The sequence below is a fragment of the Trachinotus anak genome, unplaced genomic scaffold (assembly GCF_046630095.1).
Source record: "Trachinotus anak isolate AG129_WGS33_773 ecotype Australia unplaced genomic scaffold, CSIRO_AGI_Tana_v1 ptg000023l, whole genome shotgun sequence".
In the NCBI taxonomy this organism is placed as follows: Eukaryota; Metazoa; Chordata; class Actinopteri; order Carangiformes; family Carangidae; genus Trachinotus; species Trachinotus anak.
This window is the reverse complement of record NW_027273874.1, coordinates 4607009-4624173: the sequence shown is the minus strand read 5'-3', so window position 1 is coordinate 4624173 and position 17165 is coordinate 4607009. Positions and strand designations below refer to the sequence as shown.

Below are 17165 nucleotides of genomic sequence, written 5' to 3'. Positions count from 1 at the left end.
TCACGGGGAGTTGTGTTCGTGGGTATATTTGTTCCATTGTGAAATACCGGTTTTATTTTGAAAACCCTCACCGGAAGCGCTGCGTGTTCCGTGTGTAACTTGACCTCTCCGCCGCTGCGGGGTGTCTGCGCAGACCTCCCCCCCCCCCCCCGGCTCAGCCGATGCGGAGCCGGGATGAGGTGCGTGTCGCTGCCTTTTGTGCGGCTCCGATGCTTCGACTTGAGCTGCGATTTCCAGACCGGGAAAAACAAAACAGAAACCCACAAACAGAACAAACTGCTCTCACGAAGAAGACTCGAGTTAACAAAAGGTTGCAGATGAGCGTCGACAGCCGCAGACGGAGGAGAGCCGGGAGAAAGTGAATACCAAGCGTTTGGAGGCACTTTTGTTGGAGGCGCACGGCTCTGAATCGCGGCTGCTGGGCTCTTTGTGCTGCCGGTTGCAGCTTTCGCCCTTCGGGTATAAAGGTAAGACATCCCTGCAGCCACGGAGGCTGAAACGTATCGTTAGTCCACGAGCATGTGTCTTGTATTTTACAACAGCGGCACTTTTTTTTTTTTCTTTTTTCAAATATATTCGTATTTTTTCCATTTGTGCACGGCCGCTCAGTGCCAGGGCTGATGAGTTGGCAGATAACAGTACTCATCTCACATTCACTGAAGCTGAATTTCACTACCAGCGACAACACGATCGCTGTTTTCCTCCTTGGAGCTTGTTCACCTCTTACATTTTCCTCTCCATGCACTTTATCCGTGCTGCGCTTTTACGCACGCTGTGCCAAATGGAACCGTTTGCAGACAGACCGCGTTTGGGAGATGTTGTGTGTTTTTTTTTTTTTTTTTTTTTGGCTGTGGTCACATGCTTGTGAGTTTGCAGTCACCAGTCTGTTGCTCGCAGCGGCAGCACTGGTCTTCACCCTGGGTGTGTAGGCTACTGCTTTGTCGCTGTGCCTCCATTGTTAAAAATAAAAGCCTGTGCACCCTCCACCGCTTTGGTTTACTGTGACCTTTATTAACTCTCACCGACTGTGTACTTTGTAATGTAAAGGCCTGGAAGCCTCATCTTGGGTCGCTTCAGTATAGAAACTGCAGCCACGCCTCGCTGGCCCACTGCCACCCTGAGGCCTGGAGGCCCCCGGGAGCCACACAGGCAGGCTGGTAAATCTGCAGCAGGAGCGGCGACTTGTGAACAAGTGTGCTATCAAAAAATAAATAAACAAATAAGTCAAAAGACAACAATTCACAAACTGGCACATTTTTCTGTTAGCATTATAGTAAGAGTGGAGTGATCTGTCTTGTTTAAACATGATAAATCTCATAAAACAAGTGCAACTGTGTAATTTTATACTTGAATCATTATCTCACAGCGTCAGCAGAGATTGACAAGAAAAGTTTTTAATACTAAAAATCCTGAAGGCCAAATTATTTGTAAAAAAAAAAAAAAAGGGAAAAGAAAACATTTTTACAGTGTGCTAACAGTTTTTGCCCTGGCCTTTCCTGTTTCCACACTGCATGCACGTGAGGGTCCCACCACCCAGATGAGGCTGAGCACGAACTCCAGTGTAAATCAATCAATCAGCTGTGGATTGATTACAGTGGGAGAGGCTCATCAATGCGATCCATGGCATGGACAGTCTCAGACTGGGCGGGAGAGAGACACAGCAGGTTGTGTTTACGTCAACGCCACTATAATACAACCACTGAAAGCTCTGGTATTGTGCATCCTGAGCTGTTGTTTAGAGGGACTGGGGCATTACAACTTAACATTCCCCCGCAGCCATAACCATCTCATATAGATTAAAGAGTGCAAACAAATCGCATCCCTCATTGTCTGTGCAAGGAAGTCCCCAAGCCGGCACGAGTCAGTGGTTTATTAAAGAATATGTTATATGTTTTTTTCCCCAGTCCAGTGTCTATGAAAACCGATCACTTCTTTTTATGCCCTTTTCATGAGTCACATCCCCTCCGTCAGACTGAAGTGAGGACTCTGACTCCGGGACGTTAACAGTGTCGTTAAGCCGTTCTTGTGTAGCTTTGTTTTTATGCTTGGCCTCGGCTGGAAAACAAATCCTCTCCCAAGTGGCAGGTCTCTTGCAGACTGCATCAGGATTTCTCTGTATTTAGCTGCATTCATTTTTTTCTCCTCTACTCTCACGTGTGGGGTTTAGGATGATGTGCAGCATTTGACTTAGACCAAATCTCAATTTGAGTTTAATCAGACCACAGAGTCTTCTTTTCAACTGATGTCAGATTGTCCCATGTTTCTTCTGGTAAACTGTAGCCAAGATGATGCGTGGCTTTTATTACACATAGACCAAACAAATATCAATAAAGCAGGCTTAAAATCTTCCTAAAATCTTAAGTGCCACTTGAAAATGTCCTAGGTGAAGAGTCCACATGTGAATCACATGAAAGCCATTACTGAAATCTGAATTGTCTAATGTAGGAGATGGAAACAGGAGCTGATGGAACAAATAGAGAGCGCGAGGAGATTTGTTATTGGATTAGGAGCCTGCTTGTTCTGCTGCCAATTCGGAAAGTACCCTACTTGGGGAAAAAAAAAAAACACTGCTCTGTCCAGATGACAAGTCAAACTTAAAATGTAGAACACAGATTATAAAACTGGGGGCATGGCAGAAATATCCTGAAAACGAAACAGAGTCGGAGCCTGGTCAATGATTTGTGCCTCTTTCCGTCCTCTGAGGTGTTTAGTTGGGGGATAAGGGGAAGAGAGGGGGGTGCTAAGTTGATGTTCTGGTTGCCACGGAAACTACCCCCCCCCCCTCCTCCTGTCTTTTCTCACCCATAGCCCCCCATTCATCCCCATTGTAGTAGCTAAGCTCTGTTGCCCTTGGAGACCACAGGGGACAGTTGGGGAATGCGGCGTCTCGACGAGTATGTATCTCACATGAAGCCGAAAAGAAACGCACTGCTAAAATTTTAGGCATAGTAGCTAAAATCAAGCTCACATTAACAAAACAAAATGTTTTTTTGTTTTGTTTTGTTTTGTTTTTTTCATTTGGCACAGTGCATGTTCTCCGAGGTTGTAGGAAACAACATGATTTCAGCTTCACTTGAGTCATTCTTGTACAAAAGTGGGACATTTGATGGCTGCTCTGATGTTCTGCCTCCACTCCTGCGTGCCCTCCACACCGGAGACTTGTAGCCCAGAATAGAAGGCGGCGTAATTGCCCTTTATTGGCTGAGAACACACTCAGGGCCAAATCACTTGAGTTTGCTCATAAAAACTCCCCCAAAGCGGAAGAATGGGCCCAGCTATGTCCTTTGCGTTTGGAAGCACACACACAGACACTTTCACACACCTCACGGTGCCAGTGCTTTAACAATGCCGTCTCTCTTCTCGTTCCTGCTACTTGGGACGTTTCCCTCTGAGACGCTTCTCCTCCTCTCTGATATGACAAATTATCTTTTGCCTTTCCGTCTTCCCCCTCCCCCCCCCACTTCTGTCCATTCGTCCCTCACCACGTCCTCCTCCCCTCTTTTCCCAGGCCTCCAAGATAGATTCCCTCAGGAGTAAAGTGGACTTGCTGCGCCTCCCTCTGGCCCTCTCCTCCAAGTCCATCAGCGACCGCAAGAGCCGGCTGGGTGTGGTCTGGGAGAAGGGCGGCGGCTCAGGAGGGGCTCAGAAACCCCGCCCACCGCCAGCCTCCGACATGGACAACGAGTCCATATACTCGGGCTACTCCTTCAAGTCGTCCCACTCACGCAGCTCCCGCAAACACAGGTAAAGGACCACAGACTCCACTGAAGTGGAGTGTTTTTATCAACTGTCAGTTAATCCTTTAGTCTTTCCAGTGACAGAAAATAGTAAGAAATGCTTATTATAGTCAACATCCTCATTGTTTGTCTGGATAGAAATACTCTAATACTGAATAAATACTTAGCAATTAATCTTAATTTTCTTTCAATAGATCAATCTACTAATTATTTCTGCTCTAATTGTGAGAGTGCATAACTAATAATAATATTATAATAATTTATTAATACTAACAAAGGCGGAGAATAGTTTGCCTTATGTTTATGTCTTGTAAACAGGCTCTTTCATGGTTAGTTTCAGCTGGCCCCATTAGAGTTCCACCCCAATAGCTATCAAATAATTATATCAGTGAATGCAGGATTATATAACCTGGCAGGACAGGAAGCATGAAATAACTCGTGTTGATCCGCAGATAGTAATTCCCTGACTTGTCTTTTGCTTTTTCCAATGTCTCCAGAGAGAGGAGGGACAGGCATCGATCAAAGAGTCGCGACGGCAGCATCCGTGGAGACAAATCGGTGACCATCCAGGCTCCTGGAGAGCCGCTGCTGGACGCTGAGTCCACCAGAGGAGACGACAGGGTCAGTGATTCATGTTAGTCATTCCTCTGTAAGTGTGTTCAGTGTGGAGCTGCCACCGCCGGCACTCACCTCTCTGCCCTCCTCCCTCCTCAGGATGACAACTGGGGTGAGACCACCACAGTGGTCACAGGCACCTCCGTGGACAGCATCTCCAACGAGGACCTGACACGGATCTCGAAGGACCTGGAGGAGTCCTCGCCGCTGGAGTGTCGCCGTTACTTAGGTTTAGCGGTGGGCGCCATTCTGGGGCTCTTCGCTCTGGTCACTCCTCTCGCCTTCTTGGCCCTCCCACAGCTGCTGTGGCGGGACACTCTGGACCCTTGTGGCACTCCATGCGAGGGCCTTTACATCTCTCTGGCCTTTAAGCTCCTGATCCTCCTCATCTCCACCTGGGCGCTGTTCCTCCGCCCGCCCAGAGCCGCTCTGCCGCGCTTCTTCATCTTCCGCTGTCTGCTGCTGGCGCTGGTCTTCCTCTTCGTGGCGTCCTACTGGCTCTTCTACGGGGTGCGGGTGCTGGAGCCCAGAGAGACGGATTACAGGGGAATTGTGGGATATGCAGCATCTCTGGTGGACGCGCTGCTGTTCATTCAGTACCTGGCCCTGGTGCTGCTGGAGGTCAGACACCTGCAGCCTGCCTTCTGTCTGAAGGTTGTGAGGACCACAGACGGAGCCAGCCACTTCTACAGTGTGGGACATCTCAGGTTAGTGTGTGTGGGAAATCAGGAATACTGTCTTTTTTTTGATTTTCATTTCTTCTTCAAATATCCATCATTACCTCCACTATGGTGTCTGCTGCAAACTCAAACAGCCTCCCCCGATAGCAAGATACATCCGGCCTATATACACATGCTTGTGTTTCCTCTGGCCCAGTATACACCCCAGTTCCACGGCCCAGGTCTGGCCCATGTACAGCATGATGGTCAGATCCTAATTCCACATCTGGCACACACAGAAATTCTTCCGGCTGTCAGCCAACACTGGAGGGTAACACCCAGACGTGGAAGTATATGGGCCAGGCCTGGGCCTTTTATTGACTAGACTACCAAGTGTTTGCATTTACTGACTACAAAAACACTTTGAAGGTGGTCGAAACCTGCGCCTAGGCGAAATGTAAGTGTCACACCCAAAAGCAAAACTCAGTTGGTCGTTACAAAGTGCAAATGTGTTGCAACCACAACTCTGGACTCCACTGTGCAGCGGCAAACCTTTTTACATATAGCTGGAGATGGTTGTTTGTGCCTTTTATAATTTCATGCCTGGCCTACATCATCTCTGTGTTTCATTCGCACGGTGGTGAGCTTCATAGCAACACGGTACAGCAGCCATTTCCTCTCATGCATGCAGCCAACACAGAGTGTCTTTTTCAGCTTCTGATGGTTTACCACTTCCCTCATGAGCGTGTTGGCCGTGAGGCTGTGAGACCATGATATGAAAAATGTGTAGAGGTTAATGGAGGAACGTCGCTTTCCTGTGCAACACAGTATTCAGCGGGCAGCGGCGTGGGTTCTGGAGCAGTACTACAGTGACTTCCCAGTCTATAACCCGGCCCTGCTTAACCTGCCAAAGTCCATCCTCACCAAGAAGATGTCTGCCTTTAAGGTCTACAATCTAGGAGAAGGTAAAAACGATTACTTGTTCTCATTTATCTCTCACCTTCTCCATTCAGTGGACTGGTCGTCTCTTAACCGTGATGTGTCTGTCTGCAGAGAACAGCACCAATAACTCCACGGGTCAGTCCAGAGCCATGATCGCAGCCACCGCTCGGAGGAGAGACAACTCCCACAACGAGTACTACTACGAGGAGGCAGAGGTGGAGCGGAGGGTCCGCAAACGCAAGGCCAGGTGAAGACATACCCACGCAAATGCATATCTGCACATGTGAAGATGAATGAGTTTGAAGGATGTGATGGAGTGTAAATTATCCTCACAAGTCAAATGTGTAATCTAAACTAATTATTAAAGAGGAATCATATAGATTTAATGTTTCCAGTAAGCCAAGTCTTTAAACCTGCAGTAATTTGATTTTAGTTTTATGTTGCCTTGTTACATCTAATATATCAAGTAATATAATACTCAAGTTTTCAAGTATTTGCTCTTGCTTACCTTTCAGGCCATGTGAGTACAGAGCATGCTGGAAGGATATTGAGTGGAAGTAAAACAATACATTTGATTAACCTCACAAACATTAAGCTGTAGGTCACATAAAACTGATAACATATGAAATGAAGATATGGCCTGGTCATAACACGCCAGACCTTAGAGTGCGAGCATATTTCCTGGAGGCAGTACGTAGGATTGCCAACCCTTTTTGAATCAAACTCAGAAAAGTATCAGTGGAAAAGAATCACTGAACACTGACGTATTGCCACCTTAAAGCTGATATGGTGACCTTGTTAGCAAAGGGTTGCCGCTGTTGTAGCCGTTGTTTGCTGCTGTTGGGAATGATACAGAGAGTGAGCCAAAACAGTGAAGCCCCATAGAGGTGCATTAAATTATTGATAAGGGCACCTTTTAAATCCAAGTTGGTGTCTCACTCCCACTGTAATGTGTCCTCCCAGACTGGTGGTGGCAGTAGAAGAAGCCTTCACCCACATCAAGCGTTACCAGGAAGAAGAGGCGACCGCATCCTCGCCCAAACACCCGCGGGAGGTGATGGCCCCCAGGGAGGCAGCTCAGGCCATCTTTGCTCCCATGGCGCGGGCCATGCAGAAGTACCTCCGTGCCACCAGGCAGCAGTCCTACCACAGCATGGAGAGCATCATCAACCACCTGCAGTTCTGCATCACGCACAACATGACCCCCAAGGTAAGGAGGATGGTTTCACGATATGTATGTAATTTTCATTCAAAATTTCAATCAGTAAATTAATTAATCAACACATTAACCTTTTAATTTCAGGCAGTGTGTTAGTGTCATTATTCAAAAACTGCGCTTACATTGTGTGTTTCTGTCATTTAAAGGCTTTCCTTGAGCGTTACCTCAGCCCCGGTCCCACCCTGCAGTACCTGGACAATGGTGGTAGGGGGCGCCAGTGGACACTTGTGAGCGAGGAGCCAGTGACGGCCTCTCTGCGTCAAGGCCAGGTCTTCACCCTGAAACGTCTGGACTTCTCCCTGGTTGTCACGGTGACGCCGCTTCCCTTCCTGCGCCTGGGCGAGGAGTTCATTGACCCAAAATGCCACAAGTTTGTAATGAAGCTGCAGTCAGAAACGTCTGTGTAGGAGGAGGGAGATGAGTAATGGGTGGGACGAAGGAGGATGGTGAATCAAATACTAATCATACTGCCCACAGGGTTTTTTTTTTTTTTTTTTTTTTACACCTTTTTGTTGTTGCATTTTTCATTATTTTTATTCGTCGGTTAACATGACATGAGAGGTGGACATGGACAAAATAGCACACATTTACAAAAAGCACCCCATGTCTGACCTTGTTCCTCTTTTGTTTCCTCGGAATGAAACTAACACAACACCCTCGCCTCAAAGTGCTGACTGGTAACTTGTGATAAAGCACTGCAGACTGCTTCCACTTCCCATTATACTAGGGAAGGCTGTTCTTAAGTAGTGTTTAATTACAAATGTAATAAACTACATTCTTTTGATAAAATCCCTGGGCTGAAAGAGGAATGACCTCTTGAGTCTATAAATGGGATTTTAGCCACACTACACCCATGTAGGTTATCAACAGGCTGTGGTAAATAGTAAAGTCTTCAAAATGTGCAGGAACACTGTACAGCTGACCTTTTACTTCTTATTTCACTTTTTACTTGAACTACTCGATCTGGCCTTCACAGGCTATAAACACACAGCGAAAAACTCACCTAAAAGGTTCGCTTGCCTTTTCTCGCCTATTGGACAATGACTGGATTCACTTACCGAATCAAAGGGAGAGGAAACCACCTTTCAATTGCTTCCCCATTTTGTTAATTCCACTCAACAGTTTACTGAAAAGTGGATATACATAATTTCCAGAGAGTATGAAGTAAAACACTGGATGAACTTGACGCACTGCGCATTTCATTGTATTATGTCCTGTTTAGTTCCTCCTACATGAATGTGTTTTATGGTTTATAGTCATGCACTGGCAACAAAAATAAGCACAATGTAGGCACAGTGAAGAACCATTTTATGTTCAGTAACACTGGTAGTTGATGTTTTCACCTCTGATTATTTAATCTTGATAAGCTCAGGCACAGCCCAGCCAAGTACCGTCCGTGTGTTTCTTTTTGGCAGCTTGATTTTAATTACTGTCTGATATTTTGCAAAATCAGTGTGTGAATGTGTGTGGACTTGTTTTACTATATTTGTGAGGTCTGAGGTCCGGGAGCCCACTGTACTTATGGGGTCCGACAGGTTTGTGGGGACTAAAGTGCTGGATAATATTAAAGGGCCGTTTGAGGGTTAAGACTTGGTTTTAGGGTTAGGGTGAGGCAGTTGTGATGGTTAGTGTAAGGGGTTAGGGAATGCATTATGTCAATGACAGGTTCACAAATCTAGTAAAACAAGGATGTCTGCGTGTGTTTGTATGATTGAGTGAGGCTGGATCACCAACTGCACAAAGCGGAAAACTCCCCCAGGTACAGAGGCCCCCAGCGACCCCCAAATCCTGGAGCCAGTAGCCTCAAGCAGAGCCGAGTAGCAGGCTACAGAGGTCTAGTAAAACTTCTCTCTAACAGAACACTAGTAGTCTTCAGACCCAACTAATGCTGACTCAAGTGACATCACTACAAGCAATTTTCAGACTTCGCACAGCTCCCTTTGGAGCCACAAAAAGCGTATTAAATCTTGTTTTTGTAAAATCAGGGCATTTTTCTTTTAGTTTGGTTTATAATGTGTTCATATGTATTCTAAATAAAGGTAGAGTATAAAATTCAACTGACAAAACACAGATTTTCTTTTTATTATCCAGTATAGAAAATCCACAGATATTCATAGTCATAACCAGTCAGAACCAATGATATTTTTGTAGTGTTTTTGCTTCCAAAATACTTTATTCAGCTATCGAAATAGTGGCAGATTGATTTTCTGTTGATGAACTAACTGATTAGAAGACTGATCATTCCACTTCGACAGTATTAGTTGGTTTATGGGTGTCTGAAGAAGTAATGACAGCTGCTGTAGGAATTTGGGGGGTCAACAGTCTGGACATGGGTTGATACATGCTCACATTTGTGCGTCTTCTGCCGCGCAAAGATGTCCTTCTTACACTACAAATAGAGATTGACGTGCCAATCACAAGCAGTTTACACGTACATTTTGATACAGTTTTCTAAGCTTGTATTTTTCCTGTTTTAGATCGATTCATTTGCTGCCACTTTATTGTGCTGAAACTAAGCTCCTAACACGTTTCTCTGGAAAAAAAAAAAGACTGTTACTTGCTGTAAAATGTTTTTGATAAATTTCTAGCCTCCAAAGCTATTTGTGACTCACACAGGGTCTTGAGTTCTTCCTTTTTTTTTTTCTGTTTTGAGCACAGACAGGAAGTGTGACCAAAGTGTGGGTGCATGTGAAGCTTTTCCAAATGACGTGTAAGAATTTCCATCGTAGAAGAGCCATGTATACCGCATCTACAGTAAACAGAAATTCTCCAAATAAAAGAAGAAAAAAAAAAACCCTGAAATAAAAGAGAGTATATATTCTACAGGCTGGAAAATAAAATATTCAGTCTGCTCAGTGAAGCTTGCAAGTTGTTACACTGATCTATGGGGAAGGTATGCAAAAATTTGTCATTGAAGTATTTATGACTTATTAGATGTAGTCACTTGACGTCACTTGAAAGAAAAAAAAAAACGGAAGTGTGTTGTACAGACCTTGCGCTCTCCTCATGGCAGTGTGCCTCAGTTACGATGACACTTCAAATCATCCTCATTGTATTGCTCCAAGGTAGGTCCTCTTTTCAATTTCTGAAAAAATTATCAAGCAGCAGTTGTGCCACAATTTCAAAAACGTTTACACAATTTGAAAGCACAACTCAGAACAGAATAATTAACTTCCTGAGACAGAAATGCTAAGACAACAGAGCTCTGGTCGTCTAACAAAAAGATAAAAAGCTAAATAAACTTACAAATGTGTTTCTGCTCAGTTTTATCACCAGTCAGTCATTCTGTCTTTCTGGTGTTTTGCTCAAATGTTTAATGTGAGAAGGAAGGGAACTGTGACATATTTGTTACAGTTACAACAAAACAAAAGCAGGAAGTGTGGCATGTAAATTGTGATTAAACTTATCTCTTTCGTGCCTCGATGCAGTTCACACCGTTGAACACATTTTTAAATTAAACTAACTGTGCTCTCTCTTTGAGTGTTGACCATGCGTCAATCATCACACCCAGTGGTGTAGACTGAAATACCTATCCTGAATCGTATTGAGTGTAATTACCCCCTGACCTCTCCTCTAGTGCCACCATGCTGCTAACCTTCGTCTCTTGAATGGCTTGCTAAAGAATTTATAATCCAGCTCCCATGAGGATCAATTCTAATGGCTTAGGTGATCTGTTATTTGATATGTCTCAGCATCTACTTGATGTAACATTTTTGAATTATCTCAATAACAACTCTATGGTGTGCCACAAAATTTGGTATCAACACTGATGGTCCCCAGATGCTGATTTGTAAAAAGCTTGACCCCCCCTGATCTCTCATCTGGCACCATCATCGGTTCATAATTTGTCTTTTATCCATGTTTATCCCATTTGGTGTACTTTTTGCTTATTAACGAATAGTAGCATGCTGACGTGCTAAGCCCAGAAGATGACCAACATTATACCTGCTAAATATCGACATGCTAGCATTTTCATTATGAGTATGTTAACATGCTGATGTTTGCATTTAGTTTTAACTGCTGCTGTGAACTAAATACAGCCACCACCTTGTTTAATCTGTCAAAAAAAGCTAAATGATAGCACAAATACAAGTTCACTGTCGGCCATATCAGTATGTATGGATATCCACTTAATGGTGCTGTAACTATAGTTAATCTTTACTTGTCTTTGCCATCATTCTTTGAAATGTTACGTTTTTAAGGAAGTGTTGCCTATCCTTCCTCTTACTAGCTTTCTGTGTAAAACCTGTAAGACTGGGTATGCTTTTTAATATAGTTTTCACAGTGACACCAGCTGAATCCGCTAGGGAAGTCCCTGGTTACCTTGGGGCAAGCGTTACCTTGAGGTCAGGAGCAGACCCATCATGGAATCTCGCAAAAATCGAGTGGTCAATATTCTCCAACAACACATGGATTGCCACCTATCGCAGGGGAAAAGAAAACATTGACCGCGTCAGTCGGTATAAAGGGAGACTCAGTCTGAACATCTCCTCAGGTAAGAGACAAATCTATTATCAGTGTAAAGGAGATGTTATTTCATTTCTTTCTTGGCAGTGTCTTCTCAATAACTTTTTTATTCATCAGGTGACTTGATGATCCATAATTTGAACAGTGAAGATGCCATGGAGTACACTGTGGTCCTCATCAACACAATGAAAAACAACACCGTAAACAAGGTCAAGCTCAAAGTTATGGGTAAGTGCGACTAGCATTCATGAGTGAGAAGAATGTTCCTTTTTCCACATCTATCCTAAGTTTGATTTATTGACTGACGGAGCGTAATGTCTGTCGCTTTGGTCCCTAATTGAAACATCTCAGGAACTATTTGATTAATTAAAATTAAATTTTGTACAGGCATTCATTGTTCCCAGAGGTTAAATCCTTCTGACAATGGTCACCCCTTGAATTTTCCTTTTGAGTAAAATATCTCAGTAACTAATTAAATGGCTTGCCTTTAAATTTGTTACAGACACTCATGTTTCCCATGACTCTTCAGGTCGCTTTTTTCAGTTTGCTGAGTACCTGCAAAATTATTACTACTAATGACATGTTAAGTGCTAATTGTTAAGCGTTAGCACGCTAACATATTTAACAACCACTTTAAAGATTTTAAGACAATTTAAAAAAAAGGTGTAAATAGTGAATCAACATGTTAGCATTGTCATTGGATGTTAATTATAGCTTCACAGAGCACTAGCGGCACTGTAGACTGATAGGGCCTTATCATGCTGATGTGTCTTTGCTGGTTTCAGGCCAATGCACTTGTCTCTTCCCTGTGCAGCGCCCACATTGTTGATATAGCAAATGCACCTGCGCACATCTGAGCAGTCATAGGCATGTTGTTTCTTAAATGAGGTTGTGGTCAGATGCGCTGTTGGCACGTTGCTATAGATGAGAAAGTTATTTGCAAGATTCACCTACAAAAACCTAGTCTGAAGTCAGCGGCGCAGTATTTCACTGTTTTTTTTACTGCACAGTATAAAGCCAGTAATATGTCCCTCTGTAGACACCTGCTCGCACACTTTCACTTTGTGCACAAGCAGATGATAGCTCTGCAGAGAGGGGTTCGTTCTTACTACTTGGCAGATCAGCCATTATAAAAGCAATCCACAAAGGTGCAAGCTGCAAGCACCTGGCTTTTAAAGGGAATGGGAGATGGCACTCTGATTGGCTTGCTGCATGTTGTGAACCATGCTCCTGACACTTTCTTCTTTCTGCCAGTCAACTAACAAAAGTGGATTTGGATACTCCATGCACTTTAGACCATGCACTTAGTTCGTTAAAATAAAAACCCTTGGTTTTGTTGTCGTCACTTTCCTTGATAAGTTTAACATGTTTTTAAAAAATAGCTTGTTTCTGGGGTGAGAGAGTGGCAAGAATATATCTATCTGTAATTCATAATTACAATCTATTCCCATGTAGAACACCTTGAGGAACCGTCCATAGAGACACGCGTCAGTGCAACGATAAAAGGAAGCTGTTGGGTGGAGCTAAATTGTTCTTCTCAAGATGAAGGTGTTGACCTCTCCTGGGAGGTTAAACCTGGACCTGTGACTGCCTACAGCATGAATAATCCTGATGGAAAACCTGGAATTCTTTTGGCATTCCTCAGCACCACACAGAAGAGCAACATGTTCACCTGCACCTCCAACAGGACTACAGAGAGGGTATCAAAAACTGTCACCCTAAACTGTGATGGTAAGCATCTGAAAGCTTCAAAAGATATCATACTAAATAAAATGTGGAAACCTGGGTCTAAATAGCATGTAGCAAAAAGGTAGCTGTGTATGGTCTGGTTGACTCTACAGCAGAGGATAGGCTGGACCTCACGTGACTTTGCAGAGGAACCACAATACAAATACAAATACAAATATAGTGCAAAACAGCAAGAGACTGCTGCAGCTCCATGGTGTAATGGCGTGATTCGATACATGCACGGCATCTGACTGCATGGCAGAGCCCCTCTCAATCCCCCCATTCCTCCCACTCTCTGTACATTTTGTACGGTGTTTCTAGGGCCTGAATAGTAACTGTTAGTAACAAGTTAGGAAAGTGTAATGTGCGAGTGCAATGTCAGATGAACTCACAAAGGTATTAAAATTAGACTGTGACACAGACACTTCCTCAAGAGAGAACCTCAAAATCAGATAATGAAGCCACTCCCCTGTGAAGGCCCTTTCTGCGTGTGTGTAGTATTGTCTTGTGATAGCGCGCTTCCCCCAACAAATATGTAAAATAAATTGCCCACTTTGCCTGCTGAGGAGTCTTGCCTTGATTATCTGGAAAAATATGCTGATACACCATAATGCAATAATATAATACACAACAATATGCTCTAATATGACAATAATGAAACATACCAAGATATACCATACCATATAAAGTCCAAACATGATAGAATACACCATAATTTTATAGGACTTTGTGTTTCCCTGTACGAACTGTGTATGAGTTCACCTCTACTACCGTTCTCTGTATGGCTCTGAGAAACTAACTTCAAATTCTTCCCCAACTTTGTTGTTCTTTGCAGATGAGATCAGGGTCAGATGTGGCCTTTGGTTTTTCTTTGGACTCTTCACTGGACTTGTCATATTAGTATTATACATTTTCAAAGGTAAGAGGAAAATATCATGCTATATATAATATATCTAGTTGTCTCCCAATGGGATCTCACCTTAGCAAATGCTGTCACAGGATTAGCATTCAATTACTCTGGGATAGGATTAGCATCAAGCCCTGCCACCACAAAATAAATTGCATTAAAATGTTGACAGTGAGCAACAATAACTGCAACTGCAAGACAAACAACAATAATAATAAAGTTTAACTCTAGGCCTCACTTAACCAATTTACCCAGAAGACGAGATTATTCTTTCCCTAACCACAACATGTCTAAGCACATGGAGACATGTAAGTCTGATATATGTTTCTATGCGACTGCTAAAGAGATCTTATAGATATCTTTCCTTCAGTATAATCCATTTGGAGCTCCTTCCATTTCAGAGCCAGGCCAGGGATTACATAATGAACCATGTGCACAGGGCTCGCTGGCCATCATTTGGGCCACAAATACACACTGGATTTGTTGTTGTTTCATATTGCTCCTGGCATTTCAAAATGGAGGAGCATAGCCAAAGTATTTTGGGATTTTGGGGGCCAGCAAGGTTAGACCTGGGGGCTTTATACTCCAATCCCCTGCAGCGATTACATGGCTGAGCAAGAAGTATTCAGACAAAGGTGCAAAACAAAACGTTTGTACTTCAGTAGCTGTTTCCTGAAACGGCAAACTAAACCATTATGGGTCATGACCATAAAATCTGTTTCTGTTCTTCCTTATACTCAAACGGTGATAACAACTACGTGTTGACAAAGTGTGGTTTGTTTTAATTGCAGGAAAAATCAAAGATGCATTGACACAACTCAAAGGTATGTAATGTGTACAGTCATCTTCGGACTGAAATGGTCACTGTTGCATAAACTTATTTGTATTTTCCTCTATTTTTCCAGACAAACACATGAAAACATGAAAACAATTCAGTCATGATCCAAAGGAAAGTTGCTGTTCAAAGATGTTTTACAAACACACCTGTTTATATTTTCTTGTGTTTTTTGGGGGATGAGTGATAACACAATGCCATCCCTCCTGCAGTTAGCTTAACCCTGTAATGCCTGACCCCAGAAATAATGGACAGAAAATTCTGATTTCTTGAATCTGGAACCTTTATTTGGCCCTTTCGCAAAATTTGAAAAAAAAAAAATACAAAAAATTATTTGCATATAGGTTTCTCCAAATTCTATACACGATTTTACTGCACACTAAAATGCAAAAAATTATGTAATTATAACTTGTTTCAACAGATTAAGTGTTCATGTTAGAATATTACTAAAAATTTCAAAGAAAATGTCACTGGAAAATCGTAAAAATCGCAATTTTCTTTACCTTGATCCAGTGAGTTGGGAACTATCTGAAGGTGGCCAACTTGGATTGTCCCATGTACTGTGTTTGAATTGTTGTAGTGATAAAGGGATCCACCAGGGGTTGGAAGACAAGTATCAGATTGGATACAAGAGGGTTTTGAGTGAAGTTTTTACCATAAGGTGATGCAATAGGTCTCAGAAATGCTTGTATCAAATTTGCTGCATTTGGCATCATAGGGTTAACTCATATACAAGACAAGTGTCAAGAAGCTAGAATGACTACACAGCAGGAGCATCAGCACTGCCTGACTATGACTACAGTAATATGAGGAATGTAATATTTTGATACAACCCAAGAATGTAATAAAGTCATTTTAATACATCCTGCAGTTGGGCTGTCATATCAGATTTTCACTACACGATTATTAGTGTGGAAAAAAGAATTGTTTATTGTGTGGTCTGTCTCTTTTTGGCAAATTAATTGGACTTAAATACTAGTGTAAGGAGGGAGAGAGAGTCTGCAACCATAACTGATAACTCATACAAGTATAATTAACACAATATTAATATTTAATCTTTATCAGTTATCATCAATATGGATATATCCCAACACCCTTGAGCTACAGCAGACAGCGTTAAGAATGAAATAATGAATACATAATGATTTTATCAATGACAGTAATGTGCTTGTGTCATTTAGTCCATCTCATGTAAATACAGTTCATATCTAGTGGCAATGTCTTGTCTGCCTAATGTTTTCTATTTCATTGTTTTGTTACGTAAATTTCTTGTATAATAAAACCCTTTATAATGAACGTGAGCGTGAATGGTTGTTTGTGTCTATGTGTCAGCCCTGTGATGTCAGCTGGGATCACAAGGATAGGGCATATAGCTAACTGATGTATGGAATACTTTCTGTCAGAGAGTTAGATGAGAAGGTGGACATCAAAGTGTTGAAATACTTCTTCCTATTCCTGCGACAGGCTGGTTGTGTCACTTTTTTTTAGCTAATATGTAAATTTGTAAAAGTATAAATATTTAAATAACCTCAACCTCTGAATGATTTCAAAATATTCGACTATTCCATCAAACTCAAAGAATAATTTTGAATGTCCATTTCAAATCATTACAGGCCAACCCAGTTTAATTGACTATGTAATTTAAAATCCATATTTCCACATATTTTTCACCAAAATAGCACAACGTTACACTTGATATTGTACACCTCTATACCCTTACACACTACTATACCCTTTTAAATGCACAATCATACTTCCTTTTATTCACAATCACAGTCTCATAGACTCTCATAGAGTACTACAATATACTTATGCACACTTTCTATGCATATGCTTGCATGGTAGTCTGTGTAATAGAGGATAATAGCATATGCATGTAGTTGAAGTTAACATTGCAAGTGAAACAAAGGTCCATATATTAGCAAATGATGTTATATTTAATACAAAATAAAAGCATATGTGAGGGAAATAAATATGTGAATGCAAATAATCGTCTAAGGGACAAAATAATGGCAAATATAAGACAGAGTTATAGGAAATATGAATGAGAATGACT

At 42.4% G+C, this 17165-nt stretch overlaps 2 protein-coding genes across 2 annotated transcripts; both read left to right on the top strand.

The window, feature by feature from the left end:
* Nucleotides 1-102: 102 nt before the first annotated feature.
* On the top strand, nucleotides 103-9783 carry LOC139607282 (vang-like protein 2). The gene is made up of 8 exons (XM_071460024.1): nucleotides 103-467; nucleotides 3509-3744; nucleotides 4235-4358; nucleotides 4452-5059; nucleotides 5840-5976; nucleotides 6065-6200; nucleotides 6917-7163; nucleotides 7319-9783. Exons 2-8 carry the CDS (start codon nucleotides 3674-3676, stop codon nucleotides 7577-7579), a joined length of 1584 nt encoding a protein of 527 aa, XP_071316125.1. The 5' UTR covers nucleotides 103-467; nucleotides 3509-3673; the 3' UTR covers nucleotides 7580-9783.
* Nucleotides 9784-9959: 176 nt separating this feature from the next.
* Nucleotides 9960-16405, top strand: LOC139607285 (CD48 antigen). Its single transcript, XM_071460027.1, has 7 exons — nucleotides 9960-10237; nucleotides 11449-11667; nucleotides 11757-11867; nucleotides 13095-13370; nucleotides 14203-14286; nucleotides 15066-15098; nucleotides 15180-16405. Exons 1-7 carry the CDS (start codon nucleotides 10201-10203, stop codon nucleotides 15197-15199), a joined length of 780 nt encoding a protein of 259 aa, XP_071316128.1. The 5' UTR covers nucleotides 9960-10200; the 3' UTR covers nucleotides 15200-16405.
* The last annotated feature ends 760 nt before the right edge of the window (nucleotides 16406-17165 follow it).